Genomic DNA, 14,540 nt, shown 5'->3' with positions numbered 1-14,540 from the left:
GTATGTACTTCCCAAAAACAATCCAATCCCAAAATGCTGAGAAGTTCATTGAAAAGAATCTTCAGAAATAGTGGATGAGATAAATGTGTGTCACGTTTTGTTCATGTTTTCAGTCTGTGTTTATGTCAAATATGAAGCAACAGAAACACATTTCATGTAGTGCATAATACAGCAACATCTGCACAAGAATAAAGTTCAACTACTATTTAAATACCAAAAAACTGGGTCTATATCAGATTTATTTTGATAAACATGACTCAATATAACATTATGGTTACATGAAATGTTGGCAACATAACTGCATCTTTCTCTCCATCTCTACTACAGGAACCCAGTAATAACTTCAACACGGGGAACTTTCATTACAGCCAGTCCAGCGTGAACGGGGTATGTTAGTACGATGTCCAATCAGAGGCAGTTTCAGCTGTTTACCTGTTCTTCATATGCGTGTGATTTATTGATGTGTTTGTAGCCTCAGCGGTCGATGGGCAGTTACCCCCACTCCCCGTTACCGGGTAACCCCACGCCCCCCGTGACGCCAGGAAGTAACATGCCACAGTTTCCATCACCAAACCAGGACATAAAGCCCCAGTTTCCTCCCGATATCAAACCCAACATAAATGCACTGCCGCCCCCTTCAGGTATGAGCCTCGTCCAGCCGTGGACACACTGTATAAAAGTCATATTCTTCCTTGTTTTCTAGTATAATATCTTGTCATTTTTGTAATGTGCACTAGCTTGTCGTCCGCATCTTGTTTCCCAGGTAATCCTAACGAGGAGCTCCGCCTGACGTTCCCGGTTCGGGACGGTGTGGTTCTGGACCCCTTCAGACTCGAACACAACCTGGCCGTCAGTAATCATGTCTTCCACCTACGGCCCACCGTCCACCAGACGCTCATGTGGAGGTGAGACGCGGCCACACAAACACAGTGTGTGAAGATGCTGCTACGTTTGCATTTTTCTAAATTAATGTCATGATCATCATGCCCTTGAGAGCCACCAGGGGGTGCTCCAACCCAGACTTTTGTCACTCTCTCACAAACTACATTCCCCATAATCCCTCGCCTGGACTCATCAATGATTGCTTTCAGCTGTCACATCATCTCATTATCAGCCTTATCAGCCCTGTGCATTTCAAAGCAATTAATAAACAAAAAAATGTATTACAAATTATGTTTGGTGAAAAGCGGTTCTGATTCACATCATGATTCTTGAGACATCTTTTAAATTGTCACTATGATAAAAAACCGATTTTTAAATGCTGTGATTTATACAATTAACTGTAATATTGGACTACACTCCACTGTTTTAATTTATTATATTTTTATTATTTTATTATAATATTAAAAATTAATATTAATTAAATTAATAATAAATAATACCGCACACCACTGTTTAAAATGTATTATAATTTATTTTTATTATTTAATAATAATAATAATAAAATCAATAATAATTTATTATAATATTTTACATTATATATTTTATTAAAATGTATTTTTATTTTATTACTACAAAACTTTTATAATTATTTTATAATTAAATATTTAAAGCAGTTAAACAGAAATCAATATTTGTATTATTTTATTATGATATTAAAATTAATAATAATTAATTATAATAAAATGATGATAAAATAATTTATACAATGAAAAGTAACATAATACCACTGTTTAAAATGTATCATAATTTGTTTGTATTATTTTATTTTGATAATAAAATTAAGAATAATTTATTTTATTATTACAGAACCTTTATATCTATTTTTAGAATTAAATATTTAAAGCTGTTAAACAGAAATCAATATTTTTTTTATTTTATAATAATGAATAATAATTTATAATATTTTATATTGTTTATATATTTTATTCAAATGTATTTTTTTATTATTACAAAACGTTTATAACTATTTTTAGAATTAAATATTTAAAGCGGTTAAACAGAAATCAATATATATTTTATTTTATAATAATATTACAATTAAATATCATTTATTATAATATTTTATATTTATATATTTTTATTAAAATATATTTTTATTTTATTATTAAAATCTTTTATAATTGTTTTTATAATTAAATATTTAAAACGATTAAACAGGAATCAATATTTTTATTATTTTATTATAATATTAAAATTAATAATAATTTATTATAATATTTTATATTGTTTATATATTATATTAAAATGTATTTTTATTTTATTATTACAAAACCTTTATAACTATTTTTAGAATTAAATATTTAAAGCGGTTAAACAGAAATATGTGTAAAATGCTAAATGCATAAAAAATAATTTTCAATGCATATTGAATCTCACAGCTAAATATTGCAATATCAAATCGAGAGGTCTATGGCAATTTATTAGCACTTTACTATCACATAAATGCTCACACATGTATAAACATTCAAACACCCAATCAAAGACTCTCAGTTCACATCTCTGTGTGTGTGTGTGTGTGTGTGTGTGTCAGGTCTGATCTGGAGCTTCAGTTCAAGTGTTATCATCATGAAGACAGACAGATGCACACTAACTGGCCGGCGTCGGTGCAGGTCAGCGTCAACGCCACACCTCTCACCATCGAACGGGGCGACAACAAGACTTCCCACAAAGCCCTGCACCTGAAACACGTGTGTCAGCCGGGCCGGAATACCATCCAGATCACAGTGACGGCCTGCTGCTGTGTGAGTTTACACACACACACACACTCTTGTGCTCATCAGGTGGGCGTCGTGTGAGCATTTGTGGTCTGTTCTCTCTGCAGTCGCACCTGTTTGTCCTTCAGCTGGTCCACCGGCCGTCGGTTCGATCTGTTCTGCAGGGGTTACTGAGGAAGAGACTCCTCACCGCTGAACATTGCATCACTAAGGGTAACGCTTCAGTCTGTCTCTCTTTCTGTTAGTCAGTGTTGCATTTCTGTGCCTTCATTCTCTCTGTCTCTTCAGTGAAGAGGAACTTCAGCAGTGTAGCCGTGTCTGTGGCCGGTGCCGGACTGAACGCTGATGATGGGGTGGAACAAACGGCCATCAAAGTGTCTTTAAAATGTCCAATCACGTTCCGGCGTATTCAGCTTCCGGCAAGAGGCCATGACTGCAAACATGTGCAGGTCAGGAAGTCTTTCAAACACCTGTTTTGATGTCTAATGCACGGGCCGCAAGAGGGTTCTAGGGGGGGTTTACAAAAATAATATTAATTATAAATATGAATAATTTCTCCTCAGGTTTATACATCCAAAATTAGTTTAAAAGATAGGACTGGGCAAAGAAAATCTTTTTTTTTTTTTTTGATTAATTGTTTTTTAAAATGTGGTTGACTCGATTTTAATTCTCAAAAACCAAGAATCAATCTTTTTCCCGTATTTATTTTCACAAACATTGAACATAATATCTGATTGACGTTAATCTTATTACTAGTCTTCTAGATGTTATCCTCTTATTTACCTTACGCGATGTTACAGCGGGGACCCTGTCATTCATTCAGTGCTTAACACGGCTTTCAGCAGGAAAGACGTTCCGGAGAGTTGAAGGAAATGTCAGTGTCCCAGTGCTGCATGGTCACGAAAGTTTATCATTTGCATGCTTTTTCAAGCCTTGCCAATTATGGAAGCTTGTTTCCTGCTACTGAAAAAAATAAAAATGGTAATTGCGACATTTTATCTCATAATTCTTTTAATACTTTTTTCTCAGAATTGCATGTTATAAAGTCAGAATTGTGAGATATAAAGTCAGAGTTGTGTAATATAAAGTCAGAATTGCGAGTTATAAAGTCAGAATTGCGAGATATAAAGTCAGAATTGCGAGATATAAAGTCAGAATTGCGAGTTATAAAGTCAGAATTGCGAGATATAAAGTCAGAATTGCAAGATATAAAGTCAGAATCGCGAGTTATAAAGTCAGAATCGCGAGTTATAAAGTCAGAATCGCGAGATATAAAGTCAGAGTTGCGAGTTATAAAGTCAGAATTGTGAGATAAGTCAGAGTTGCGAGATATAAAGTCAGAATTGCGAGTTATAAAGTCAGAATTGCGAGATATAAAGTCAGAGTTGCAAGTTATAAAGTCAGAATTGCGATTTATAAAGTCAGAGTTGCGAGTTATAAAGTCAGAGTTGCGAGATATAAAGTCAGAGTTGCGAGATATAAAGTCAGAATTGCAAGATAAGTCAGAGTTGCGAGATATAAAGTCAGAGTTGCGAGATATAAAGTCAGACTTGCGAGATATAAAGTCAGAGTTGCGAGTTATAAAGTCAGAATTGCGAGTTATAAAGTCAGAATTGCGAGATATAAAGTCAGAGTTGCGAATTATAAAGTCAGTTGCGAGATATAAAGTCAGAGTTGCGAGATAAGTCAGAGTTGCGAGATATAAAGTCAGAGTTGCGAGATATAAAGTCAGACTTGCGAGATATAAATTCAGAGTTGCGAATTATAAAGTCAGAGTTGCGAGTTATAAAGTCAGAGTTGCGAGATATAAAGTCAGAGTTGCGAGATATAAAGTCAGAGTTGCGAATTATAAAGTCAGAGTTGCGAGATATAAAGTCAGAGTTGCGAGATATAAAGTCAGAGTTGCGAATTATAAAGTCAGAGTTGCGAGATATAAAGTCAGCATTGCGAGATAAGTCAGAGTTGCGAGATAAGTCAGAGTTGCGAGATATAAAGTCAGAGTTGCGAGATATAAAGTCAGAGTTGCGAGATATAAAGTCAGCATTGCGAGATAAGTCAGAGTTGCGAGATAAGTCAGAGTTGCGAGATATAAAGTCAGAATTGCGAGATATAAAGTCATAATTGCGAGATAAAGTCAGAATTGCAAGATATAAAGTCAGAATTGCAAGATATAAAGTCAGAATTGTGTGATATAAAGTCAGGTTTGCAAGATATAAAGTCAGAATTGAGTGATATAAAGTCAGAATTGCGAGATAAGTCAGAGTTGCGAGATATAAAGTCAGAGTTGCGAGATATAAAGTCAGAGTTGCAAGTTATAAAGTCAGAATTGCGAGATATAAAGTCATAATTGCGAGATATAAAGTCAGAATTGCAAGATAAGTCAGATTTGCGAGATATAAAGTCAGAATTGCGAGATATAAAGTCAGAGTTGCGAGTTATAAAGTCAGAATTGCGAGTTATAATGTCAGAATTGCGAGTTATAAAGTCAGAGTTGCGAGTTATAAAGTCAGAGTTGCGAGATATAAAGTCAGAATTGCGAGATATAAAGTCAGAATTGCATGATATAAAGTCAGAATTGCGAGATATAAAGTCAGAATTGCGAGATATAAAGTCAGAATTGCAAGATAAGTCAGAGTTGCGAGATATAAAGTCTGAGTTGCGAGTTATAAAGTCAGAATTGCGAGTTATAAAGTCAGAATTGCGAGTTATAATGTCAGAATTGCGAGTTATAAAGTCAGAGTTGCGAGTTATAAAGTCAGAGTTGCGAGATATAAAGTCAGATTTGCGAGATATAAAGTCAGAATTGCGAGATATAAAGTCAGAGTTGCGAGTTATAAAGTCAGAATTGCGAGTTATAATGTCAGAATTGCGAGTTATAAAGTCAGAGTTGCGAGTTATAAAGTCAGAGTTGCGAGATATAAAGTCAGAATTGCGAGATATAAAGTCAGAATTGCGTGATATAAAGTCAGAATTGCGAGATATAAAGTCAGAATTGCGAGATATAAAGTCAGAATTGCAAGATAAGTCTGAGTTGCGAGATATAAAGTCTGAGTTGCGAGTTATAAAGTCAGAATTGCGAGATATAAAGTCAGAATTGCGAGATATAAAGTCAGAATTGCAAGATAAGTCAGAGTTGCGAGATATAAAGTCAGAATTGCGTGATATAAAGTCAGAATTGCGAGATATAAAGTCAGAGTTGCGCACAGAAAGCTACCTGTCTCACTTAACGTCTACTTGTGGACAAATTCACACAAATTTATCTCAAAATGCCCACTTTGGCGAATATCTTAGTAAGCATAGTCAGTTATGGTTTAAGTGAACGTGAACAGTAGAGAAAGACATCAGTATGTTGGATCAGTGCATTAGTCTTAAAGTGACAGCAGCCTAATATTCCTGCTGCTGTTTTTAATGTTAATCAAACAACAAAAGAAAAAATTATACTGACCCAAACTTTTGAATGCACTTATATTTTAGAAAGGAGTATGATATCATCATATTTGACATCAGAAAGATTGAAAACCCCTGATCTAATGTTCTAATGTAATTAACATTGTGTTAATGTTCTCTTACAGTGCTTTGACCTAGAATCGTATTTAGAGCTGAACTGTGAGCGGGGCACATGGAGATGTCCGGTGTGCAAGTAAGAACCTCCAGTCAGTCCTGAGATCACATCTGAGATGGTTGAATTGTGCAGAACTGATCTTCTGTTTCTCTTCTTCAGTAAATCAGCTCTGTTAGAAGGTCTGGAGGTGGATCAATACATGTGGGGGATCTTAAACGCTCTCCAAAAGTAAGTCTGCCCTTGATTTGGCTTAAAAAGCTAGCACTCACTTTTGGTTTTGTAAGTTTGCGCAATTTGTCCCTTTCATTTTCTCATAAAAGGATTTTAAAAGAGTTTATAAGCCTTGAAACAAACCAGACCATCTCACTAGACTGATCACAGATCCTCTTTCAGCTCAGAGTTCGAGGAGGTCACGATAGACCCGTCGTGCAGCTGGAGGCCGGTTCAGATCAAATCTGAGCTGCACATAAAAGAAGATCCAGACGGGCTGATGTCCAAGCGCTTCAAAACCACGAGCCCCAGTCAGATGGTGCTGCCCAACGTGACGGACATGATCGCTCAGCTCGGCCCGGGAGCGTCTCCATATCCTAACCAGAACCAGCAGAACAACAGCACTAACCAGTTCAACAGCCCAGGTACAGACAACACTCACATCCTGCTGAATCACCCACAACACTGGGGCTGCTCCATATCGGAGTTGACTTTTTCTGCGATATACACAAAAATTTGGAATAATTAGGATGTTTTTAATGTTTTTGAAAGAAGTCTCTTCAAGGTTGTATTAATTTGATCAAAAATACAGTAAAAAATGTGATATATTATTACAATTTATATATATGAATATATAGTAAAGTGTAATTTATTCCTGTGATCAAAGCTGAATTTTCAGCATCATTACTCCAGTCTTCAGTGTCACATGATCCTTCAGAAATCATTCTGATATGCCGTAAGAGGACCACCAGTGTATATCACAATATGAAGAAATAAAGGAAGCTCAACCAGATGACTTGAATAGCTATATTTGGAAAAAAAATAATCATTGTGAAATGAGCGGGGTGATTTTGTTGGGGATTGAAAAATAAAAACAATTGAAAAAGAAGGAAAATATTTTTTTATTCCTGAATAATTAGTCTGATTATATACAGCATATTATTCCTAAAACATAGTGAAAATTGAGTTTTTTTCCAGCTGTTGACAGTATTTTCTGATTTATGAAGTGATACAAAGCGAAATCACATCAGCAAAATGAAACAAGATTTTGAACCTGCCTTTTCTGTTCTGAAAACGTATGCAAATTAGTGCATGTTTAATCAGATAATGCATCATTTGCATATTTAAACAGAATATTTTTTTTTTGTAATATAAAACATGTCTGCTGTTTTATTTTTGTGATGTTTTTGCAATTTTCTCCCTATATGTGTCACGGGTGCACAAGGACAAGATGTAAAAGATCCAAGTGCAGCATAAGTATTTATTGGGGAGTCCAGAAACGTAAATCCAAGGCAGGCAAGAGGTCAAAATCCAGGTAATCAGTCCACAAAACAACAAGCCAGAGATATAAAACAGTGCACGTAACAAATACAACAAACCACAACTGAGGACAGAAACAACTGAGATTAAATAGACAGACACTAATGATGAAACACAAAACAGCTGAGTGCAATGAGTGTAATAATGAGTCCAGGGGTGAATATGGGAATTGTAGTCCAAGGGGTGAAAACAAGAGTCCAAGATGGAGTGCCCTCTAGTGGCTGATGGGCACTCTCACAGGTGATCGTGACATTACCCCCCCTCAAAGGAGCGGCTACCAGACGCTCCACCAGAAAACAAACAAAAACACAAAAAACTCAGGAGGGAGGTGGACAGGAGGAGGATCAGGGGGAGGGATGGTGGGCCAGATCCAGGGTGCCCAACTGATAGCCAGGGCGGTGCTGGAGGAACTGACCAGGCTGGTTCCAGTGGTTCTGGAGTCCTGGCTGATTGCCAGGGTGGCGCTGGAGGAACTGACCAAGCTGGTTCCAGCGGGTCTGGAATCCTGGCTGATTGCCAGGGTGGTGCCGGAGGAACTGACCAGGCTGGTTCCAACGGTTCAGACGGCCTGGGCAGTGGCGGCAGGGCAGAAAGCCTGGGCGGCGGCGGCGGCAGGGCAGAAGGCTTGGATGATGGCGGCAGGACAGAAGATCTGGGCGGTGGCGACAGGGCTGGCCAAGGGTGCTTCGTGGCCGTATCAGGGAGAACGAGCAGCTCGGTGACGGCCTCCGTGGCCGTATCAGGGAGAGCGGACAGCTCGGTGACGGCCTCCGTGGCCGTATCAGGGAGAGCGGAGGACTCAGGGACGGCAGCGGGCTCAGACTGGAACTGCTCTGGGACGGCAACGTGTTCGGACTGGATCTGCTCAGGGACGGCAACGTGTTCAGGCTGGAGCTGCTCTGGGACGGCAGCGTGCTCAGGCTGGGGCTGCTCTGGGACGGCAGCGTGCTCAGGCTGGGGCTGCTCTGGGACGGCAGCGTGCTCAGGCTGGGGCTGCTCTGGGACGGCAGCGTGCTCCGGCTGCTCTGGCGACGCCGGCAGGGCAAGGCGCTTCGTTGGCGCCGGCAGGGCAAGGCGCTTCGTTGGCGCCGGCAGGGCAAGGCGCTTCGTTGGCGCCGGCAGGGCAAGGCGCTTCGTTGGCGCCGGCAGGGCAAGGCGCTTCGTTGGCGCCGGCAGGGCAAGGCGCTTCGTTGGCGCCGGCAGGGCAAGGCGCTTCGTTGGCGCCGGCAGGGCAAGGCGCTTCGTTGGCGCCGGCAGGGCAAGGCGCTTCGTTGGCGCCGGCAGGGCAAGGCGCTTCGTTGGCGCCGGCAGGGCAAGGCGCTTCGTTGGCGCCGGCAGGGCAAGGCGCTTCGTTGGCGCCGGCAGGGCAAGGCGCTTCGTTGGCGCCGGCAGGGCAAGGCGCTTGGAGAACCCACAGACAACCTCTAGAGTGGTCTCCAGGCCTTGTCGGACGGAGGAAGCCCTTTTCCTCCTCCTCCTCCGCTTATGAGGGTGAGGCGGTGGCTCACCCAACAAGGATTCACTGGCTGGAGCGGACTCACTGGCTGGAGCGGACTCACTGGCTGGAGCGGGCTCTGTAGTGGACTCACTGGCTGGAGCGGGCTCACTGGCTGGAGCGGGCTCTGTAGTGGACTCACTGGCTGGAGCGGGCTCACTGGCTGGAGCGGGCTCACTGGCTGGAGCGGACTCACTGGCTGGAGCGGACTCACTGGCTGGAGCGGGCTCTGTAGCGGACTCACTGGCTGGAGCGGGCTCTGTAGCGGACTCACTGGCTGGAGCGGGCTCTGTAGCGGACTCACTGGCTGGAGCGGGCTCTGTAGCGGACTCACTGGCTGGAGCGGGCTCTGTAGCGGACTCACTGGCTGGAGCGGGCTCTGTAGCGGACTCACTGGCTGGAGCGGGCTCTGTAGCGGACTCACTGGCTGGAGCGGGCTCTGTAGCGGACTCACTGGCTGGAGCGGGCTCTGTAGCGGACTCACTGGCTGGAGCGGGCTCTGTAGCGGACTCACTGGCTGGAGCGGGCTCTGTAGCGGACTCACTGGCTGGAGCGGGCTCTGTAGCGGACTCACTGGCTGGAGCGGGCTCTGTAGCGGACTCACTGGCTGGAGCGGGCTCTGTAGCGGACTCACTGGCTGGAGCGGGCTCTGGAGCGGACTCACTGGCTGGAGCGGACTCTGGAGCGGACTCACTGGCTGGAGCGGACTCACTGGCTGGAGCGGACTCACTGGCTGGAGCGGACTCACTGGCTGGAGCGGACTCACTGGCTGGAGCGGACTCACTGGCTGGAGCGGGCTCACTGGCTGGAGCGGACTCACTGGCTGGAGCGGGCTCACTGGCTGGAGCGGGCTCACTGGCTGGAGCGGGCTCACTGGCTGGAGCTGACTCCAGGCCTTGAAGGATGGAAGAAGCCTTCTTCCTTCTCCTCCTCCTCCTCCCTTTACCGGAGTGAAGCTGAGGCTCAGTGCCCACCTCCTCTGAAGACTCTGGAGTGGACTCACAGGCGGGAACGGACTCACTGACTGGTAGATTAGGTGAGGTTCTCCTACCCCGATCCTCGAGGTAGAAAACGAAACCCCAAAAATCCAGGGTCCGGAGCCCCTCCAACTCCCACTGAGACAGAGGGTTGTCGAGGCATCCATTAAAAATCCCTTTTAACGCCTCATCATTATACCGCAGTCCTCTTGAAAATGTCCAGAAAAATTGGGCAAAACACCCTACCTCACTCCCCTCCTGTCGCAGCGCCAATACTGCCCGAACCAGAGCCATCCGCTCTCCAATGGAGGCTGGGGAACTAATCCGAATACTCATGCTGCTGGATCCTTTGTGTGGTGGTTTGTTCTGTCACGGGTGCACAAGGACAAGATGTAAAAGATCCAAGTGCAGCATAAGTATTTATTGGGGAGTCCAGAAACGTAAATCCAAGGCAGGCAAGAGGTCAAAATCCAGGTAATCAGTCCACAAAACAACAAGCCAGAGATATAAAACAGTGCACGTAACAAATACAACAAACCACAACTGAGGACAGAAACAACTGAGATTAAATAGACAGACACTAATGATGAAACACAAAACAGCTGAGTGCAATGAGTGTAATAATGAGTCCAGGGGTGAATATGGGAATTGTAGTCCAAGGGGTGAAAACAAGAGTCCAAGATGGAGTGCCCTCTAGTGGCTGATGGGCACTCTCACAGGTGATCGTGACAATATGTATGTAAATACTTATGTTGCACTCTGTGATTGCTTTTTACCAGGAAACAGTTTCCAAGGCCACAGTAAGTTTGGTGACTATCCCCATGGCAACCCTGCAGCATCATCAGTTAGTGAGTTCGTTCAGGGGCCGCACCTGTCACACCCCCCCGCTGACCTGCTGACCTCTGAGAGCGGCCTGACACACGCGCTACGCGACACGGTGAGTCACGAAACCACTATTCTAACAACGTAAGGACCGCCCACTTAGTCAGGAAGAGGCCTAAAGTGACCAATCACAGTTTAGTTTTGTTCAGCATCATGTTTAAGGACAGATACATAATAACCATCAATACTTTATTGTGTACCTGCATATGCCACAGATATATATTATTCCATTAATTAATGAACCTTAACACTTTTCCCTTAATCAGACAATATGATAATTAAAAACATTAATATCAGTTGATGCTGATATGCGAGATATAAATGTCAATTCATGTATATTTTCTGTTCTTCACAGGTGCATCGCCCACTCAACACGGATCATTCCCACAATCCCCTGCAGCACAGTATGCATGGTCCACCCAACAGTCAGCCGTTACATCACAACGCCCCACCACACCCCTGCAGGCCGCCGCCCACCCAGCAGAGCTCCGTCCCCGGCAGCCACATGCACCCAGAGATGACCTTTAACCCCTCGCCAGCCAACCTGGAGGGTCAGAGCGGCGCTGACGCACGCGAGGCCTCTTTAGATGTGAGTTCAGACTGACTCGGGACACTTTTGATCATCTGGTTTTCCTTGATAATAATCCAGATTTTTTCCCTCCTGCAGCTGCTGCCAGATCTGATGAATCCAGATGATCTTCTGTCCTACCTGGATCCTCCGGACCTTCCCAGCAGCAGCAACGACGATCTGCTGTCGCTCTTTGAGAATAACTGAGACTGTCAAACCCTCGACTAGCAGCTCCTCCATACTTGACAAACACAAATGCACTTACCGTCGTTTCCTCTTCCTGTACAGATTTCAAAACCAGCGTGAACAGACGCGTCCGCAGAGGTTGTGCTACAAATAATCATTCATCACTAATGCTTCACTGTAAGGTTTCAGTTCTTAACTTTAGTTAACTATATTCTAAAGCATTTAGTCATCTTAGTTAAGTTTAAGTTCAACATTCACTAATACATTATGAGCTCTCTGGTGCTCTTCTGTCATTTTTGACTGAAAAAAAATTACATTTTGGGGTTTTTTTCAGAATTTTTTACTTCATTGGAATGATACAAAACTTGGTAAAGGTAATTGCGAGTTTATATCTCACAATTCTGACATTTTTTTCTCAGAATTGTGAGTTATAAAGTCAAAATTGAGTTATAAAGTCAGAATTGCATGATATAAAGTCAGAATTGCGAGATATAAAGTCAGAATTGTGTGATATAAAGTCTGAATTGTGAGTTATAAAGTCAGAATTATGAGATATAAAGTCAAAATTGCGAGTTATAAAGTCAGAATTGAGTTATAAAGTCAGAATTGCAAGTTATAAAGTCAGAATTGAGTTATAAAGTCTGAATTGTGAGTTTATACCACACAATTCTGACTTTATAACTCGCAATCGCAAGTTTAAATCTCACAATTCTGAGGAAAAAAGTCAAAATTAAAAGTCGCAATTACCTTTTTTATTTTTTTCTTTAGTGGCGGAAACAAGCTTCCATAGGTTTTGGCGCTTGCTATGGGAACACACAAAAAAAAAAAAAAAAAAATAATGTACAGGATTTGAAAAGGTTAAATTGTCCTGAAAAAAATAGTCACACTTGTACTTCTCGTGGTCAAAAATGAGCATATTGGATACGAATGGGAAGCAAATCTAGTGGAGACTTTTGGTACTGCGCCCAAACAAATCTTACTGAAAGCTCATTTATTGAGATATCAACATTAAATTTGGAACACAACTTGTTTATATGTACGGCTTTGATTTATTTAGGAAAATATGTATTTCATGTAAAAACTGAAAATAATATTTTTGTTCATTTTTCATAACAATAAACGTAAAATTCTAAACGTAAAAAGTTCATCATTATATAATTTAATTAATATAATAATAAATATAATGTTTTGTTGGGGATTGAAAAATAAAAACAATTGAAAAAGAAGGAAAAAAAATTTTTATTCCTTAATAATTAGTCTGATTTTATACAGCATATTATTGCTAAAACATGGTGAAAATTGAGTTTTTTTCTGGATGTTGACAGTATTTTCTGATTTATGAAGTGATAAAAATCGAAATCACATCAGCAAAATGAAACAAGATTTTGAACCTGCCTTTTCTGTTCTGAAAATGTATCAGATTTATTTTGGAAAATATGTATTTCATGTAAAAACTGAAAATAGTATTTTTGTTCATTTTTCATAACAATAAACGTAAAATTCTAAACGTAAAAAGTTCACTTTTTACTGCATAAATATAATTTAATAAATATAATAATAAATATAATTTACCATAAAAATCCCTAAAAATTAAATAAAAAACATTATTGAACTAAAATATAGTACATTCATTTCATTGAAATAAAAAAACTCAAAGTGAACAGCACCAGAGGGTTCAAATCAAAAGTTGTTCATTAGGATTTAATCGACCTGAGCAAACATGAACAAACAAAGAACAGTTGCATTTTTATTAATAAATACTGTAACAAATGCATTGCTCATTAACTAATGTCAACTAACAGGACCTTATTTTAAAGTATTTTACCTTATACCTTATTTTTATCTGTCAAAATTGCAAAGCATTTCCATTATCAGTCAGCGTTTTTATCATTAAATGATGGAAAGTTAGCGCAACCTCTGAGCGTTCAAGCTGAAATTAACTTTGCAGCTAAATTCAGTCTTTTTTACCACATGAGAACAAAACTCGTGAATATATGTGCAAGCGTTTTTCTACTCGCTTTGACTTTGATATGAAGAACCAGACAAACGTCCGTCCGCTGTCAGAGTGTATCCTCTGTTTCCGCCACAGTCAGCTCCGCTTTTGTTTTTCATTCTCAAATGTCCACGCAAACATCTCAAAGCACAGCTCTTATTTGAAACGATTCACTCTGTTTGGAAATTTAAAGGGAAATAAAGGAATTTCAAATTACATGAGAACAGAAAACATACACGTGATTATCCTTCTAGTTCACTACTGTTCATAATGCAGTTGTATTATTTTTGAGAAGCTCATGTAAATATTTGTGAATACATTTGTAAGGTCTTTTGTATTGGTTGGTCATCCATGTTTCTTCTGCCACTGTATGTTTATGAATATTCATCGCAAGAGCGAGAGAAAGACACGAGCTGCGTTCAGAATGCAATACTGCATACTAATTTATAGGTCGGCTTTAAAATATTCTGTAAAAGTCAAAGGTTTGGGGTCGGTGAGACTTTAAGAAGGCTCTTCTGCTCAGCAAGGCTGCATTTACTTGATCAAAAACCAAAGTCATCTGGGTTTTCAGTGTGATACCGTACCTAGTATATATATATTTCATACTGCAAGAAGTCGTATGTTATTCTGAAGGCAGCCTGTGTCACGTCCACATGCAGCAACACACGAAACAAATACACTTGCATTTAA

At 40.8% G+C, this 14,540-nt stretch overlaps 1 protein-coding gene across 1 annotated transcript in view; it reads left to right on the top strand.

Moving 5' to 3' along the window:
- Nucleotides 1-12,358, top strand: part of LOC125255289 (zinc finger MIZ domain-containing protein 1-like) — a 52,248-nt gene extending 39,890 nt beyond the window's left edge. Inside the window, exons 12-23 of the mRNA XM_048170370.1 lie at nt 328-387; nt 473-641; nt 764-905; nt 2,474-2,684; nt 2,765-2,870; nt 2,946-3,106; nt 6,230-6,297; nt 6,379-6,447; nt 6,613-6,854; nt 11,001-11,158; nt 11,459-11,692; nt 11,771-12,358. Of these exons, the coding sequence (XP_048026327.1) occupies nt 328-387; nt 473-641; nt 764-905; nt 2,474-2,684; nt 2,765-2,870; nt 2,946-3,106; nt 6,230-6,297; nt 6,379-6,447; nt 6,613-6,854; nt 11,001-11,158; nt 11,459-11,692; nt 11,771-11,878 (1,728 nt within the window). The 3' untranslated portion in view covers nt 11,879-12,358. The remainder of the gene's footprint in view (nt 1-327; nt 388-472; nt 642-763; nt 906-2,473; nt 2,685-2,764; nt 2,871-2,945; nt 3,107-6,229; nt 6,298-6,378; nt 6,448-6,612; nt 6,855-11,000; nt 11,159-11,458; nt 11,693-11,770) is intronic.
- Nucleotides 12,359-14,540: the final 2,182 nt, after the last annotated feature.

The sequence above is a fragment of the Megalobrama amblycephala genome, linkage group LG20 (genome assembly GCF_018812025.1).
Source record: "Megalobrama amblycephala isolate DHTTF-2021 linkage group LG20, ASM1881202v1, whole genome shotgun sequence".
Taxonomy (NCBI): Eukaryota; Metazoa; Chordata; class Actinopteri; order Cypriniformes; family Xenocyprididae; genus Megalobrama; species Megalobrama amblycephala.
The sequence above is the reverse complement of the archived record's forward strand: the minus strand, read 5'-3'. Positions and strand labels throughout refer to the sequence as shown.